Raw genomic sequence first — 15,138 nt, forward strand, 5'->3', positions numbered from 1 at the left:
CAAATAATCCTATATAATAAAAGGCTAATATGCAAATTGTCCCCTCGACTGGGAGTTCGATCAGGGGGCGGTGCCGGCTGGCCAACTGCCCACGGCCCCTCTTCCCAGCCAGCCAGACCCCACCCATGCACGAATTCGTGCACTGGGTCTCTAGTTCTAGATAATAAAGGATGAAGTTGTTAGGTTCTAAATGTTCCAGGTATTGTTTGCTGAGTTAAATTTGATAGAGCTTATAGATAGCTATGTATTTGGCCTCACACAGATAATGTGATTGGAAATTAAAGAAATACTTTAATAGCCTTTTAAGTTAATTGTGGCTATCCTTTCAGTACTGCATGGAAACTTGACAGTGGTGGTCTCTTAAATGTTAGATGCAGTGTGAATATAATGTATGTCAGTGAACTTTTCATATTCTGTTATATGACAGTTTGTTGGTATGTTTTGCACTTTGAATGGATCCTAAACTATGCATAATTTTGTAATAGTATTATACATCACTCATTTGGAAAGCATGAAGGTCTTGCAAATGTTGATCTATTTTGTCATTGTATAATATCAAAAATTCATGTTCATTAACATTGGCACCAATCTCATCAGAAAAAGCTTTCAGTATTGGGAAGCTGTTAAGCTTAGGGTGAGAGATAGGTTTTCCAAAATTCGAATTTTCATTTTAAAGCTCAGATTAAAATGGGCCCCTGAAATTAGAAATTTATTGTTCTAATTATAATTGGCAACAAACACTGTCAGTTTTTCTTTTTCTTTTTTCTTTTTTCTTTTTTTTTTTCTGTTGGTAGATCAGTAGGTCTCGAATTTACTTTGCAAACAAGACCTGTGCTATCTACCTTTCAATTTAGGAGGCTAAAAGGTGAGTCAGCTTGACTTCAAGGACTCTGTTTTCTTAGTCTCCAGTGTCAGTTTTTCTTGAAGCGAGTTTCAGGCTTATTTTTTTTTTTTAATTTTGAGAAAATGTCTACCACAAACCACCAGGTGTGAATATCTGTAGATTCTAACAGTCATTCCATAAAGGAAAGACACTCCTGTGTTTCTCCTCTACTCTACTCCAGCACTCTACACTTCTGTGCTTTGGTTACCAAATGTGTGTGGGGTTCCCCCACACTAAGCAGATCTCCAGTTGTCTGTGGACACTAGCTGGGTATCCTACAATGTAATTCAGTTCTGACATTATCCACCTGAGATAGTGTCAGATCCACAAGACTGTCCCCACTTCAGACGCCAGTCACAAATCCAGGTTGTCACCTGTGCTTCTGACAACCAGCTGAGGTTTCCACTACTCTTTCCTCAGGTATGATCATTTGCTAGAACAGCTTATAAAACTCAGACAAACAGTTTATTTACTACTAGAGGCCTGGTGCACAAGCAATTCGTGCACTTGCGCGGGGGCAGGGGGTGTCCCCTCAGCCCAGCCTGGCCCTCAGGCCTAAGCGGCAGTTGGACATCATTAGTGCTGCTGCAGAGGCGGGAGAGGTTCCTGCCACCGCCACTGCGCTCGCCAGCCATGAGCCTGGCTCAGGGATTCTGGCTGAGCAGCATTCCCCCTGTGGGAGTGCACGGACCACCAGGGGGCAGCTCCTGCATCGAGCGTTTACTCCCTGGTGGTCAGTGCGCATCATAGCAACCGGTTGTTCTGCTGTTTGGTCGATTTGCATATTAGCCTTTTATTATATAGGATTTTACTAGTGTATTATAAAAGAGTATAACTCAGGAACAACAAATGGAAGAGATGTGTAGGGCAAGATATAGGGTAAGGGGCATGGACTGTGCATGCGCTCTCTGGTCATACCACCCTCCCAGTACCTTCAAGTGCTCATCAACAAGAAGCTCTCCTAACCTCTTCCTTTTGGGTTCTTATGGATGCTTCATTATGTAGTCATGATTGACTAAATCATTGGCCATTGGTGATTAATTTAACCTCCAGCTCTTGCTTCTCTCCTCCTGAGAAGGTGGAGTGTGGGCTGAAAAATCTCAACCTCTAATCACAGTGTTCCCTGGCAACCAGCATCTAGGTAGGGTGGGACTCACCAAAATTCACCTCATTGCCATAAATTCTAGTCTATTGAATAGGTTTGTAATGAATAACAAGACACCCATTTCACCTTTATGTTCTGAAACTCTTTCAGGAACAAAACCAAATATAACAAAAGATACCCCTATGCTCTAAATATTTAGGAAATGACCCAGGTTTAGTTTCTGTGTGCCAGGAAGGAGTGGGTGGCACAAACCAAACACATATTTCTTATTATGTCACACATCCATTCATGTCAAAATGGCTTTGAGATTCTAGAGTGATCCAGTTCTAGGAGGTTGTAATGCAAGGCTATAACTCACAGCTAGGTTGAAAGAAACTTTTTCCCCCCCTAAACATATTTTTATTGACGTCAGAGAGGAAGGGAGAGGGAGAGAAGAGATACTAGCGGAAGCATCAATAGTGAGAGAGAATCATTTATCAGCTGCCTCCTGCACGCCCCACATTGGGGATGGAGCCCACAACCCGGGCATGTGCTCTGACCGGAAATCGAATGGTGACCTCCCAGTTCACAGGTCGACACTCAACCACTGATTCACACTGGCTGGGCAGGAAACATTTTAATCAAAGTTCATGGATAAGTCTAGCAGTAGATTAAGTAGCAGCTGGCAAAAGCAACTGAGAATAGTCATTGTGCTTGAACATGAACTTATTACTAAAGCTTTACTGAATTAAAATGACCTATGTTAGTATTTATTTTTTAGTGTTAGTGCTATTTATCAAATCACTCCATTCAGTGCATGCTTCATGCTGGTGCTATCGTATGCCCTAGGAGTAGCTAAAATAACCAGTCTAGTAACAAAGTCAGACAATTAAAATGCAAGTGATAAAATCATGATTCTAATTTGGTTTTCAAACAAACTAGATGCCACCTAAGTGATGTGTTACTGTTACAGGCACCAGAAACACCAGAAAAGGTATTATTGCAGTTGAAGGGAGAGAGAGAGCTGCCCCTCCTTGGTTCTTGTCAGTCTCTTAGGAAGGAATTCAAACAAGTGACTCTGTGTTGTAGTAAAGCAATTTATTAAAAAGTAAACCAAGTGAACTTATTAAAGAATCAAGGGAAGCAAATCTATTAAACTACATCTGGCCTAGATTGCAGATACCGTAGGTTTCTCGGCTAGCCGGAGAAGCCAGTCTGGTGGGGATTCAGGGGGTTACATATCCTTCTGTCTACAGGTTTCAGAATTCCTCTGCTGGATATCTTGGGCACAGATTAACTCCCAAGGTCTTCCTTTTATGTTATGGCTTTTCGAGAATTTATGAGAAGCATCTGGTGATTTTATCTTTAACTGCTTCTCTGTTTAAACAGTGAGATGAAAACTCCCTTTTCTCTCCTCCTTGCCCCCTTCTGCCTTAGCAGTTCAGGGTGATTGTATGCTATGTATTCTCTGGAGAAGAGGGAGAAGAGGCATTAAAACGCCCCCTTTCTTTCCTGCATTCTTTGGTTAACCATTTGTTCTCAAGATAAGGTTTTTTAAGCAAGCCAAGTTTTCAGCTTTCCTGAAGTTTTCTTGAAGAACTGGTTTGATAGGAATAATTACCAACATAGCTTCACAAATCAGTTTTTGAATTCTTTGTAAATATATGATCAGCTCATTTGTTTGCTTTGGAAAGAGCCATTACCAAATTTTAACATTTGTGCTCTAATTATATTTTAAAGTTAATTTTTTTTTCTAGCCAAGAATATCACTTTATTAGGCCTCTTTACTTCTGATATCAGCACTAGCAGGTGGCTTTGGGTGGCCATTTGCACAAAGAAACATTTTTTTCTCTGAAGGGTTATCCTATCTAATAAGAGTAATATGCAAATTAACCATCACTCTGCTACACCCACCAGCCATGCCCACCATCCAATCAGGAGCAAGTATACAAATTAACCCCAACCAAGATGGCTGCAGCCACATAGCGAGCAGGAGGGAGGCTTGGGTTTCCCTGGAGATGGAGGGAGCCAAACTTTCCACACACCCTGGCGGCTCAGGCCTCCACTCAAGGGTACAAAGTTTCAATTATAGAAGATAAATAAATTCCAACAGAAATGGCGGCAGCCACGGAGCTGCAGAGAGCAGGAGGCTAGGGTTGCCCCCGGCGATGGAGGAAGCCCTGGCCTGCCTTGGTCTCCACTCAAGGCTACAAAGTTTCAATTATAGAAGATACATAAATTCCAACAGAAATGGCTGCAGCCACAGAGCGAGCAGGAGGCTTGGCTCTGCTCCAGGCTACAAAGTTTCAATTATAGAAGATAAATAGAGTTAAATAAAGGCCCCAGATACCAGGGCCTCCGCTTGGGACGCCGTGGGGCGTGGCCGGCCTGAAAACCACCACAGGCCCCTCACCCAGGCTGCCCCATGCCCCAAGGGAACCCCCACCCTGATCCGGGACACCCTTCAGGGCAAACCAGCTGGCCCGCACCCATGCACCACACCTCTATCCTATCTAATAAAAGTAATATGCAGATTGACCATCACTCCAACACACAAGATGGCTGCCCCCATGTGGTCAAAGATCCTGCCCCCATGTGGACACAAGATGACCACCACAAGATGTCCAGCAGGGGAGGGAAGTTGAGAGGGACCAGGCCTGCAAGGGAGGGCAGTTGTGGGCGATCAGGCCAGCAGGGGAGGACAGTTGGGAGGGACCAGGCCTGCAGGGGAGGGCAGTTAGGAGTGACCAGGCCAGCAGAGGAGGGAAGTTGGGGGGGACCCAGGCCTGCAGGGGAGAGCAGTTGGGGGGGACCTGGCCTGCAGGGGAGGGCAGTTAGGGGTGACCAGGCCTACAGGGGAAGGTAGTTAGGGGCAAACAGGCTGGCAGGGGAGCAGTTAGGCATCAATCAGGCTGGCAGGGGAGTGGTTAGGGTGTGATCAGGCTGGCAGGCAGAAGCGGTTAGGGGCAATCAGGAAGGCAGGCAGGCGAGCAGTTGGGAGCCAGCAGTCCTGTATTGTGAGAGGGATGTCCGACTGCCCATTTAGACCCAATCCCACCAGGGGTCCCAGATTGGAGAGGTTGCAGGCTGGGCTGAGGGACACACACACACACACACACACACACACACACACACACCGTGCACGAATTTCGTGCACCAGGCCACTAGTATTGTGATAATTGATTAGGTTGTGAATATCCTACTTACGATTTTTCCTTTACAAACTTTTATTAGCTTATAATATAGAAAAGTACATAAATTATAAATGTACATATTTTTGTTTAAAATATATTTTTATTGATTTCAGAGAGGAAGGGAGAGGGAGAGAGATAGAAACATCAGTAATGAGAGAGAATCATTGGTCAGGTGCCTCCTGCACGCCCCCTACTGGGGATCGAGCCCACAACCCAGGCATGCGCCCTTGACTGGAATCAAACCAGGGACCCTTCAGTCCGCAGGCCGATGTTCTATCCACTGAGCCAAACCAGCTAGGCCATAAGTGTACATCTTGATGTAATTTGCATGTAATCACATCCTAGATTAAGAAATGAAATAGTGCCCAGCTGGTGTGGCTCAGTGGTTAAGTGTCAACGCAAGAAGTAGCCGGTTCAATTTTCAGTCAGGGCAGTGGGTTGCAGGCTTGATCCCCAGTAGGGGGCATACAGGAGGCAGCCAATTGATGCTGTTCCTTTCTCATCAATGTTTCTATCTCTCTATCCCTCTCCCTCCGCTCTCTCTAAAAATGTCAATAAAAACATATTTAAAAAGAAAAACTGCGATATAAGCTTCCATTAAAAAAAAATATTACTAGCACCTTAGAAGATCCTTTCATACCTCTCTATCACTATACCCTTCCTTCTTTTTTTTTTAATAATATATTTTTATTGATTTTTTACAGAGAGGAAGGGAGAGGGATAGAGAGCTAGAAACATCGATGAGAGAGAAACATCAACCAGTTGCCTCCTGCACACCCCCTACTGGGGATGTGCCCGCAACCAATGTACATGCCCTTGACCGGAATCGAACCTGGGACCTTTCAGTCCACAGACCGACGCTCTATCCACTGAGCCAAACCGGTTTTCGGCTATACCCTTCCTTCTAACACCATGGATTTATTTTGCCTGTTTTTGAAATTTCTAAAACAGGAATTAAATAGTGTGTATGGCTTCTTTTCAATCAACATTATGCTTGAGATTTATGATGTCGAGTGTAGCAATTCTTTTCATTGATGTACAGTATTTAATGTATGAGTATATTTTAATTTTATTTATCTATTCCAGTGTTGATGGACACTTGAGTTGATGAACATATATATGTATATCTAAGGATATAATTATTCAATATTGGATTGCATTTATTTAACTCGATTAACTTAACTCTAGTAGATATTGCCAGTTGTTTTCCAAGTGGTCGTACTTAATTCATAAGGTTGGATTATTGAAAGTTAGTGCCATATTTATATACAAATACAATTATACACACACAAAGCACCCATATATATGCATATGTATAGATACTTTCATTAAAAAACTTTTTTTTTTTTTCTGGTAAGGGTGAGCTTTTTTTTTCTGGTAAACTTCCATTAAAAAAAAAAAGAAGTTTGCCCTAGCCGGTTTTGCTCAGTGGATAGAGCGTTAGCCTGCGGACTGAAGGGTCCCAGGTTCGATTCTGGTCAAGGGCACGTGCCCAGTTGCAGGCTTGATTCCCAGTAGGGGGCATGCAGGAAGCAGCCGATCAATGATTCTCTCCCATCATTGACGTTTCTGTCTATCCCTCTCCCTTCCTCTCTAAAATCAATAAAAATATATATATATATTAAAAAAAAGTTTGATCCAGTACTTCAACATATGATTTCAGGGACTATTTCATGTGTGACACACTTGATTTGCTTGGTAGGATAATTTATGTCTCTTTCACTAGTCCTCTGATGTACTAGATTAAAAATTATAAAATTATCTTATAATTGGCTCAGTGGATAGAGCATCGCCTGTGGACTGAAGGGTCCCAGGTTTGATTCTGGTCAAGGGCACATACCTTGGTTGCAGGCTCCTCCCTGGCCCGGGTCCTGGTCAGGGTTCGTTCAGGAGGCAACCAATTGATGTGTTTCTCTCACATTGATGTTTCTCTCTGTCTTTCCCTCTCTCTAAAAATCAATGGAAAAATATCCTCAGATGAGGATTGAAAAAAAAAATTATCTGGAGCCCTGTCGGTGTTGCTCAGTGGTTGAGTGTTGATCCATGAACCAGGAGGTCATGGTTCAATTCCTGGTCAGGGCACACGCTCCCAGTAGGAGGTGTGCAGGAGGCAGCCAATTAATGAGTCTCTCATTGATGTTTCTATCTTTCTCTCTCCCTTCCCCTTCCTCTTTCTGAAATCAATAAAAATATATTTAAAAAAATAAAAAATTATTTGGAGCAGCTAGCCTCTGAAAGTAAAAAGAATCTCTCCACTATAAAATTTTTATGTGAATTAAAATAGTGTCCAAAGGATGGGTAATCAAAGAACCTTCTGATCACAATAGAGAAAGTAAGTAAGCATAGTAAATTCTGTTTCATTTTTTTAAATTGGGTTACTTATCTATCATTGCTATTCCATTGGCTCTATTAGAAAAAGTGGACAGGACTCTGTCAACAAAAAGAACCTGAATCTGAAAATATTAGAAATAATTTTATTTGGGTTTATCTGAGGACTATGGTCTGAGAGCAGACCTTCAAGAAACCTTAAAACAGTGCTCCAACTTTGGAAAAGTGGGGGGTACTTATACAGGCAGAGGACTAAGTGAAAAGCACATCTAATGCTCTAGAAGTTTCAGTTAGGTTGTGTACAGTTCAGTGATTAATAGTTTTACATCAAATGGAAGGGATGGATAAGGAAGGTAAGGTTGGGTTATCGTGCATGACCCCAGGTGTCAGAGAGTCTGAGCATAGGGTCTGGAGATAATTAAACTGCTTTGAAACTCCTTGAGGTGAATTTTGATCAGGATGTAGAAAGAACAGGTACTATTTTCTAGTCATTGATCTTTAGTGTTAAACCTGAATAGGCTACATATACAGGGGTTGGCAAAGGTAGCTTTACAGTTGTTTGTATGGGAAAAGATATGCAGATTATGACTATTACAATCGCTTTATTAACTCAAAAAAATGTCACAATGGCACAGTGCACTTAAGTACAATCTTATAAGTGCTCAAATTGCTGGCCTTCATTATTTACACATTCTTGTAGTCTACTTGCTATACTGACTTTGGCACAGAATTTTTTATTGTTATCAATTTCTTGGCATGCTAAGCCTACTTTTGCCCACCCCCTGTTTGTAAGTCATTTAAGCAGCTACCAAAGGTCACCATCTTTTTTAAAAATATATTTTTTACTAGAGGCCCGGTGCACGAAATTCGTGCACTGGGGAGGGTGTCCCTCAGCCCAGCTTGTACCCTCTCTAATATGGGACCCCTCGGGGGATATCCAACTGCAGGTTTAGGCCCGATCCCTGTGGAATCGGGCCTAAACCTGCAGTTGGACATCCCTCTCACAATCCGGGACAGCTGGCTCCTAACCGCTCACCTACCTGCCTGATTGCCCCCTAACTGCTCCCTTGCTGGCCTGATTGCCCCCTAACTGCTCCTCTGTGGGCCTGATTGCCCCCAAATACCCTCCTCTGCTGGCCTGATCACCCCCAAGGCTTTTATTGGTATAGATATGACCCTGCACAGAAAATTTTACTAACCCTGCTTTACAATAAGGGCTTGACGATTGAATCATTAGGACCAGACACCAAGATTTCCTTTCTTTGAATAGTGGAGGGAATACTTGTCTTTAAGTTGCCTGGAAATTAAAATGAGATAATGACTTAGAAAAGTATAAAAGCACCATATAAAGACAACTGTCTTTTTAATGAAGTGGTAAAATGAAAAACACTTTTTATTCTCCCCTTCCTTCCTTTACAGCTTTTATTTAAACTTTGACATTTATAAAAATTTCACTCCAATTTTCATTTCTTTACATTCAACATTATTTTGTATTGGTTTCAGGTTTTATATTAGTTACAGAATAGTGGTTAGACAATCATATACTTTACAAAGTGTTCCCCGATATTTCTAGTACCCACCTGGCATCATACCATCATTACAACACTATTGACTATGTTCCCTATTTAAGTGACAATGGGTTTACAGGTTCCTTTCAGTCTTTCTTTTGTGTTGCTAGTCCTTCCTTTTCTTTCTCACTTCTTCCCTCATTTTCTTTATATAGTATCTCAATTGGCCATCAAAGCTCAGTGAAGGCACTGGGACACGCTTAATCCATTTTACAGACCAGGAAACTGAGGCCAATTCCAGTTGGCTGTGGAACTTGACTCAGCACACAGGAAGCCCTCAGAGCCATGCTCTTTGTGCTTCCTAAGGGGCAGCGGCCCAGCAAACAGAACAAACCTTCCAGTCAGGCTTCCGAGCCTCTTTCTCAAGCACCTCTTCATTGCGGATGCTCCACATTCTTTCCTCTCCCCCCATTCTTTACTGCCCCCACCTTCTCCGAAGCAGGTGGAAGGCTTCCCACTCACTGCCTAGGCATGCTCTGCTATGGGGCAGGGTGTAGCGAGCTTGCTTTTGGGTGAAGGCAGGAGCAGTAGTCACTGCCTCTGAAGTGTGAAGGCTGCCTGAGCGAGGCCCATTAGCACTGGGAGCTTCTCTGAATCACCTCAGTCAGTCCAGTACCCTGCAGTGCAGCACCCCTTCACTGAGGTGGCTCCACCCCTCAACCCCCGCCTCAGGGGTGAGGGTCCTTGCCCCTCTGCCAGGAGTCCTTCCATGCCCCTTGATCCCTGGCTGGGCCCACCCACATCTTGAGGGCACTGCAGAACCTCTGTCTCTCTGCAGATGAGGCAGATCCCTGCCCTAGGTCTCCGCAAAGCTATGAATCTGTGGCCAGAGGCCTGGTCTGGGTCTCAGCAACCACATGCCTGCAATGTTCCCAGGGACCCTGGGAGCGGCTGGGCGAGCCCGGCCACGCCCCCCGGGTTGCCGATCTCCCCAGGGACCCCCGGGAGAGGCTGGGCGGGCCCGGCCACGCCCCCCAGGTTGACTATCTCCCCAGGGACCCCCGGGAGCGGCTGGGCGGGCCCGGCCACGCCATCCCCCCCTGTTGCCGATCTCCTCAGGGACCCCCGGGAGCGGCTGGGCAGCTCCCTGGTGCTGCGATCTTCCCAGCGACCCCCGGAACTAAGAGGATTGGGCGCCACCATCTTGATCTTCTCAACAGCCAGATAGGCCACCCGGAGTCCCGCCCCCAGCCTCCCGCCGGCCCAATCGTGGGCGTAGCGGAGGTGTGGTCAATTTGCATGTTTCTCTATTATAAGGTAGGATTGATTTCAGAGAGGAAGGGAGAGGGGGAGAGAGATAGAAACATCCATCATGAGAGAGAATCATTGATCGACTGCTTCCTGCACACCCCACACGGGATCGAGCCCGCAACCCACGCATGTGCCCTTGACTGGAATCAAACCATGACCTCCTGGTTCATAGGTTGACACTCAACCACTGAATTCATAGGTTGATGCTCAACCACTGAGCCACGCCAGCCGGGCCAAAGATTACCATCTTTTGCTCAGTTGATAAGCATTATTAAGTGCTCATTAATTGAGACTAGCCAAACAAACTTAAAATAGATTTCTAAGTTTAATATATCTTAAAAGTGGTTAGAAAGCTGAATATTGTCATTAAAATGGCAACTGTATTATAGTATTTATAGAAATCATGAGTGGGACACACAGAACTGTTGTTTTCCTTAGATGATGTCTCATGCTGAAGGACAACAAAGAGACTTGATTAGACGAATTGAATGCCTTCCTGCTTCCGGCCATCTTAGTTCCTTGGACCAGGATCTCTTAATGCTCAAAGCTACTTCCATGGCAACTATGAACTGCTTAAATGACTGCTTTCATATTCTCCAGTTGCAGCATGCATCACATCAGAAGGGCTCATTGCCTTCAGGTAAGTTATAGATTAAAGGTAGGACTTAACATTAACGTCCAAAACCTGGAAAGGACTGCGTTTGTTGTAATTCTAACTTCAGAAAAACTTAATTAAAAACAAAAAATAGAGAACCAACTAGCCTCTTTTAATGATCACTCTAATGTTATAGAAAGTCTTTTATTGTGCCCTTTTTTCAATCTAAAATGATTTGGGGTTTAATGTCTAATATCATTTAATATCTCTTTAGAGACCTCAAACTCAGCATTTCAAAAACTGAACTAGAAACCCACATCTCCTGTATTTGTGTTAAAATTGGTGATATTACTATTCATCCAGTTGACCAAAGTAGAAACACTGGGATTATTTCTTGAGTTTGGGTTCAGTCCACTATTCATTGTTTCCATATTGAGATATATATTAAAGTCGGTAAGTCGCCTTTTAGTTTGAAAAATAAGGTATACATCTAGTATTTGAGAGCACCTATTTGTTGAAATTCATTTACTAGAAAAAAGAATGTTATTGCATGAGAGAACAAAAAATTAATTTTTCTACTAAATGAGATGAATGAACTCTTTTTATTGAGATGTAATTGATAGGAAACATTGTGTGAGTTTACGGTATACATGTTGATTTGTTACATAAATATTGCAACATATAGGTACATATATATGATTACCACCAACTCAGTGGTTCCCAACCTTTTTTTGGCCACCTAAGCATCTCTAAAATCCTGATGTCCTTATAGAGGCCAATAAGCTGTGTATAGTCCCCTTAAGGAACTAATAGTGCACTTGGGGACAACATGTAAATATGTGTACTATAATGTATAAAGTGCAACTTAAATGGGAACAAAGTACTGTGGAAGAATATATAAATGGACTATTAAAAGGTCTGGGAAAGACACAGAAATACTACAAAAACCAATTAGCTTAGGGATGGGAGGGGTAGAGGAGACAGCATTCCAAAGTGACAGAAAATCCTAAATTGTGAGTTATGAACATGAACTGTTACCTTGGAATTCTAACAAGTCTGATATAAATTTTCTTCTATTATAGAGCAACACACACATATTATAAAGAACTTACAAGCTGCCATACAATTGAAAGATGAAACAAAAATTATGCATTTGTTTTATCAACCAGAAACTTCCACTGTTAATGTATTAGTATACTCCCCACCATTTTTTTCTATTTTTCTTTTTAGTTTTTGTTTGTTTCATTCCATTATTAGAAAATATGTTTTTATTTTAAATTTCTCAATATGTGATATACTTTTGGTAAGCATAAGTTTTATTGACTGCATTATATTCTTTTGAGGGGATAGAGGTAATTTAGTTTACTTAACTATTCCCCTGTGTTAAACATTGGATGTATTACCCTGAGTTATGAAATTTGGATTAACTCTGGTTTGGTAATAATTTTATCAGTTAAATGAAATAATGTTTCCAGTTTATGCTACTTAATTTTTTTAAAGTACAACAAGGAATATAATGCTGGATACTAGATGCTTAACAAATACTTGATTAATTAATTAAATCTATATAGTTTTTAAAATTCTTAGAAATTTCATTTGTGTCATTTAAATGAATACAGTCTTATTTTAAATGATTGCTTTATGATTAATGAAGCATGCACATTATAAATTACCTTTTTAATGAAAAAAGTGAAACATTGTAAACTTTTAGGTCTGTAGAAATATAACCTCTAGTCATTTGAAAATGAAAGTAACAACTGGAAAAACTGAATTATCTTCCCACTTAAGTGTTATTATGACACAAGAAATTAAATCTTATTTCCAGTTAGTGTTTAGTCACATACGGTCTTTTTAAAATATATATATTTTTATTGATTTCAGAGAGAGAGAGAGAGAGAGAAACATCAATGATGAGAAAGCATCATTGATCGGCCACCTCCTGCACGCCCCACACTGGGGATTGAGCCCGCAACCTGGGCATGTGCTCTAACTGGAATGGAACCATGACCCCCTTTGGTTCATAGGTCGACGCTCAACCACCGAGCCACACCACCTGGGCAATAAGTTTTGTTAAAGATTTTAACCAGTTGAATGATCTCTTAAAATAGATCTCTTAAATTTAGTGTTTGTGTGCCTTTTATTTTTAGAAGTAAAGACATCTAGATAAATATGTTAAAAATAATCATTTTAAAATAGGGGCAAGGTGTTTTCTTTGGAATTTTGAAAGAGGCTCCATGAACTTACCAAGGGCATTGTCCCAGTCATGGCTTTCCCCAATTGCCAAGTGAAACTGAACTGAATGGTAGGGCAAAATGCTCTGGTACCCTGATAACTGTGTAATTTACTTCTCCGCAGAAGTCTGGGGTTTTGTTATAGACTGAGTAAACTCCACACTGTTTAAAATTTCTGCTTGGTAGACTGAGCATCCCTTATTGTAGCACTCTATAACCAAGCTTCTGTGAAACCTAGATCAGCCTCTGAAATCAAATGGAACATTTTCCATTATTGATTAGGCATAGAATCCACTTTGTTAAACTAGTTAAGGGTAATAAGAGACATTTAAGTCATTAATTGAGAAGATGACAGGTCTGTAAATGTGACTACTGTCTTTCACTGGGTCAGCTATTATTTATTCAGTAGAAGAGGCTTTCAATTTAAAAGTATATGGAGCTTTTTTTATATGACTAAAAAAAGAATGGACATGTATTTACAATTCTTAAATTAGATCACGGGGGCTATATTGCTTGGTTAGAGAATTGCTACTGAGAATAAAATTCAACCCAATTGAAGCAAATTTAACTGTTTCACAGTCTCAGGCTCCTGCTGTAATTGTGACTCGTTAAAGCCTAATTTGCACACTTTGTGATTACTAGAGGGGCAGGGTTCATACAGAAAGGACAGCAAGTGAACTGTTAGGATGAGAATGTGCTCTGTGATTCACAGATTTGCCCAAGAAGTGAGTTCAGTCCTATTCAGGGTTGATTCTTTTAAACGGTGATATCTGTTTTCAAGTTGCAAATTACTCTTTTGTAAAACACCAATCATGGTGCGCATGCTAATGAGCTACATATGGCTGTCTTGGCAGTCTCTTAAACAGGTTGAATTGGTTTTAGTCTTGTAGGCTCAAAACAAAATTGTTTAATAAAATCTACATCTGCTGAACTTTCCAGATTATGAGCAAGTTTCAAGGAAAGTTTTCTCTTACTTCATCAGGAACGACAATCGAGTGGTTAGAACCAAAGATACCTTTATCAAACCACTATAAAAATGGAGCTGACCAGCCCTTTGCAGCTGAGCAGAGTAAGCCAATGGCAGTCCCAGAAGAGCAGTGTGTTGCGGAATCTGGACTATTAGCAAGGGTAAGGTAATATGAAAATATGATTTTGGTGTAAAATTATAAACCACTCAAGAGGGGTCAGTTCTTTGTTCGTTGTCAGGGTGTGCAAGTCAGCCTAACACCAGAGCAACATTCTTGCAGACTCTACCTGCTTTGACTTTGGAAGAAGTCTATTGTATAAAACTTATACATACTGTGTTTTCCATGTTAAATTATGTGCCCTTTTCAGTTTTGGTTACTTTTGCTTGATAAAAATGTATTTAAAGATTGGAATTGCATGTTTTTCTTTTTCTAGAAAATAGCTTATCTAATGTAAGATTATTTGCATGTTTCTCTCTTCCAATTCTTAATTTAACATTATTTACTAGATTTTATTATGTTGACAGGTTTAAAAGTTTACTATTAAGTCCTTTTTATAGTAAGCACTTTACCAAACCAAATTTTGAAAGTGTTATTCTACTTAAAATAGCACATAGTCTTAGGGTTTTATATTTTTATAAAGTACTAGTTATCCCACATTTCTCAGAAGCTAGAGTATTTTATTCTATTTATAATTCCACCACTGTAGCAAATGATATTGGTTTTTTTGCCTTTTGGATTCACATTTGTTATTTTTATGGTTATCATAATTACAGAGATAGTGTGTGTTTTTTTAAGCTCTTTTTACTTGATATTTCTCATAAGCACTTTTCCTATGTTATTTTGGCCTATATAATTAAAGGTTGAAATAGGCTTCTGAATATCTAGGTTGTTTTTTTTTAAATTATAGTAGCACTCTATCATCTTGTCTACTTTTTTATCCCTCCTTTTTATTTGTATTATATTTTTAGGCTATATTTCTAAGTAGAATTATTGAGTCAAGAGTAATGCACAGTTTATGGTAATTTGTATATTAGCA

At 40.9% G+C, this 15,138-nt stretch overlaps 1 protein-coding gene and 1 non-coding gene across 3 annotated transcripts in view; one reads left to right on the top strand and one right to left on the bottom strand.

The window, feature by feature from the left end:
• The window catches only part of OSBPL11 (oxysterol binding protein like 11), an 89,414-nt gene that overhangs the window by 40,890 nt on the left and 33,386 nt on the right, over positions 1-15,138 (top strand). For both annotated transcript variants that reach the window (XM_008155499.3, XM_054713900.1), the window contains exons 6-7: positions 10,747-10,948; positions 14,117-14,262. In XM_008155499.3, coding sequence (XP_008153721.2) covers positions 10,747-10,948; positions 14,117-14,262 — 348 coding nt within the window. The remainder of the gene's footprint in view (positions 1-10,746; positions 10,949-14,116; positions 14,263-15,138) is intronic.
• LOC129148633 (small Cajal body-specific RNA 15) lies at positions 783-909 on the bottom strand. Its single transcript, XR_008555636.1, has one exon. It is a non-coding gene; the product is annotated as a small Cajal body-specific RNA 15 (non-coding RNA).

The sequence above is a fragment of the Eptesicus fuscus genome, chromosome 3 (genome assembly GCF_027574615.1).
Source record: "Eptesicus fuscus isolate TK198812 chromosome 3, DD_ASM_mEF_20220401, whole genome shotgun sequence".
Taxonomy (NCBI): Eukaryota; Metazoa; Chordata; class Mammalia; order Chiroptera; family Vespertilionidae; genus Eptesicus; species Eptesicus fuscus.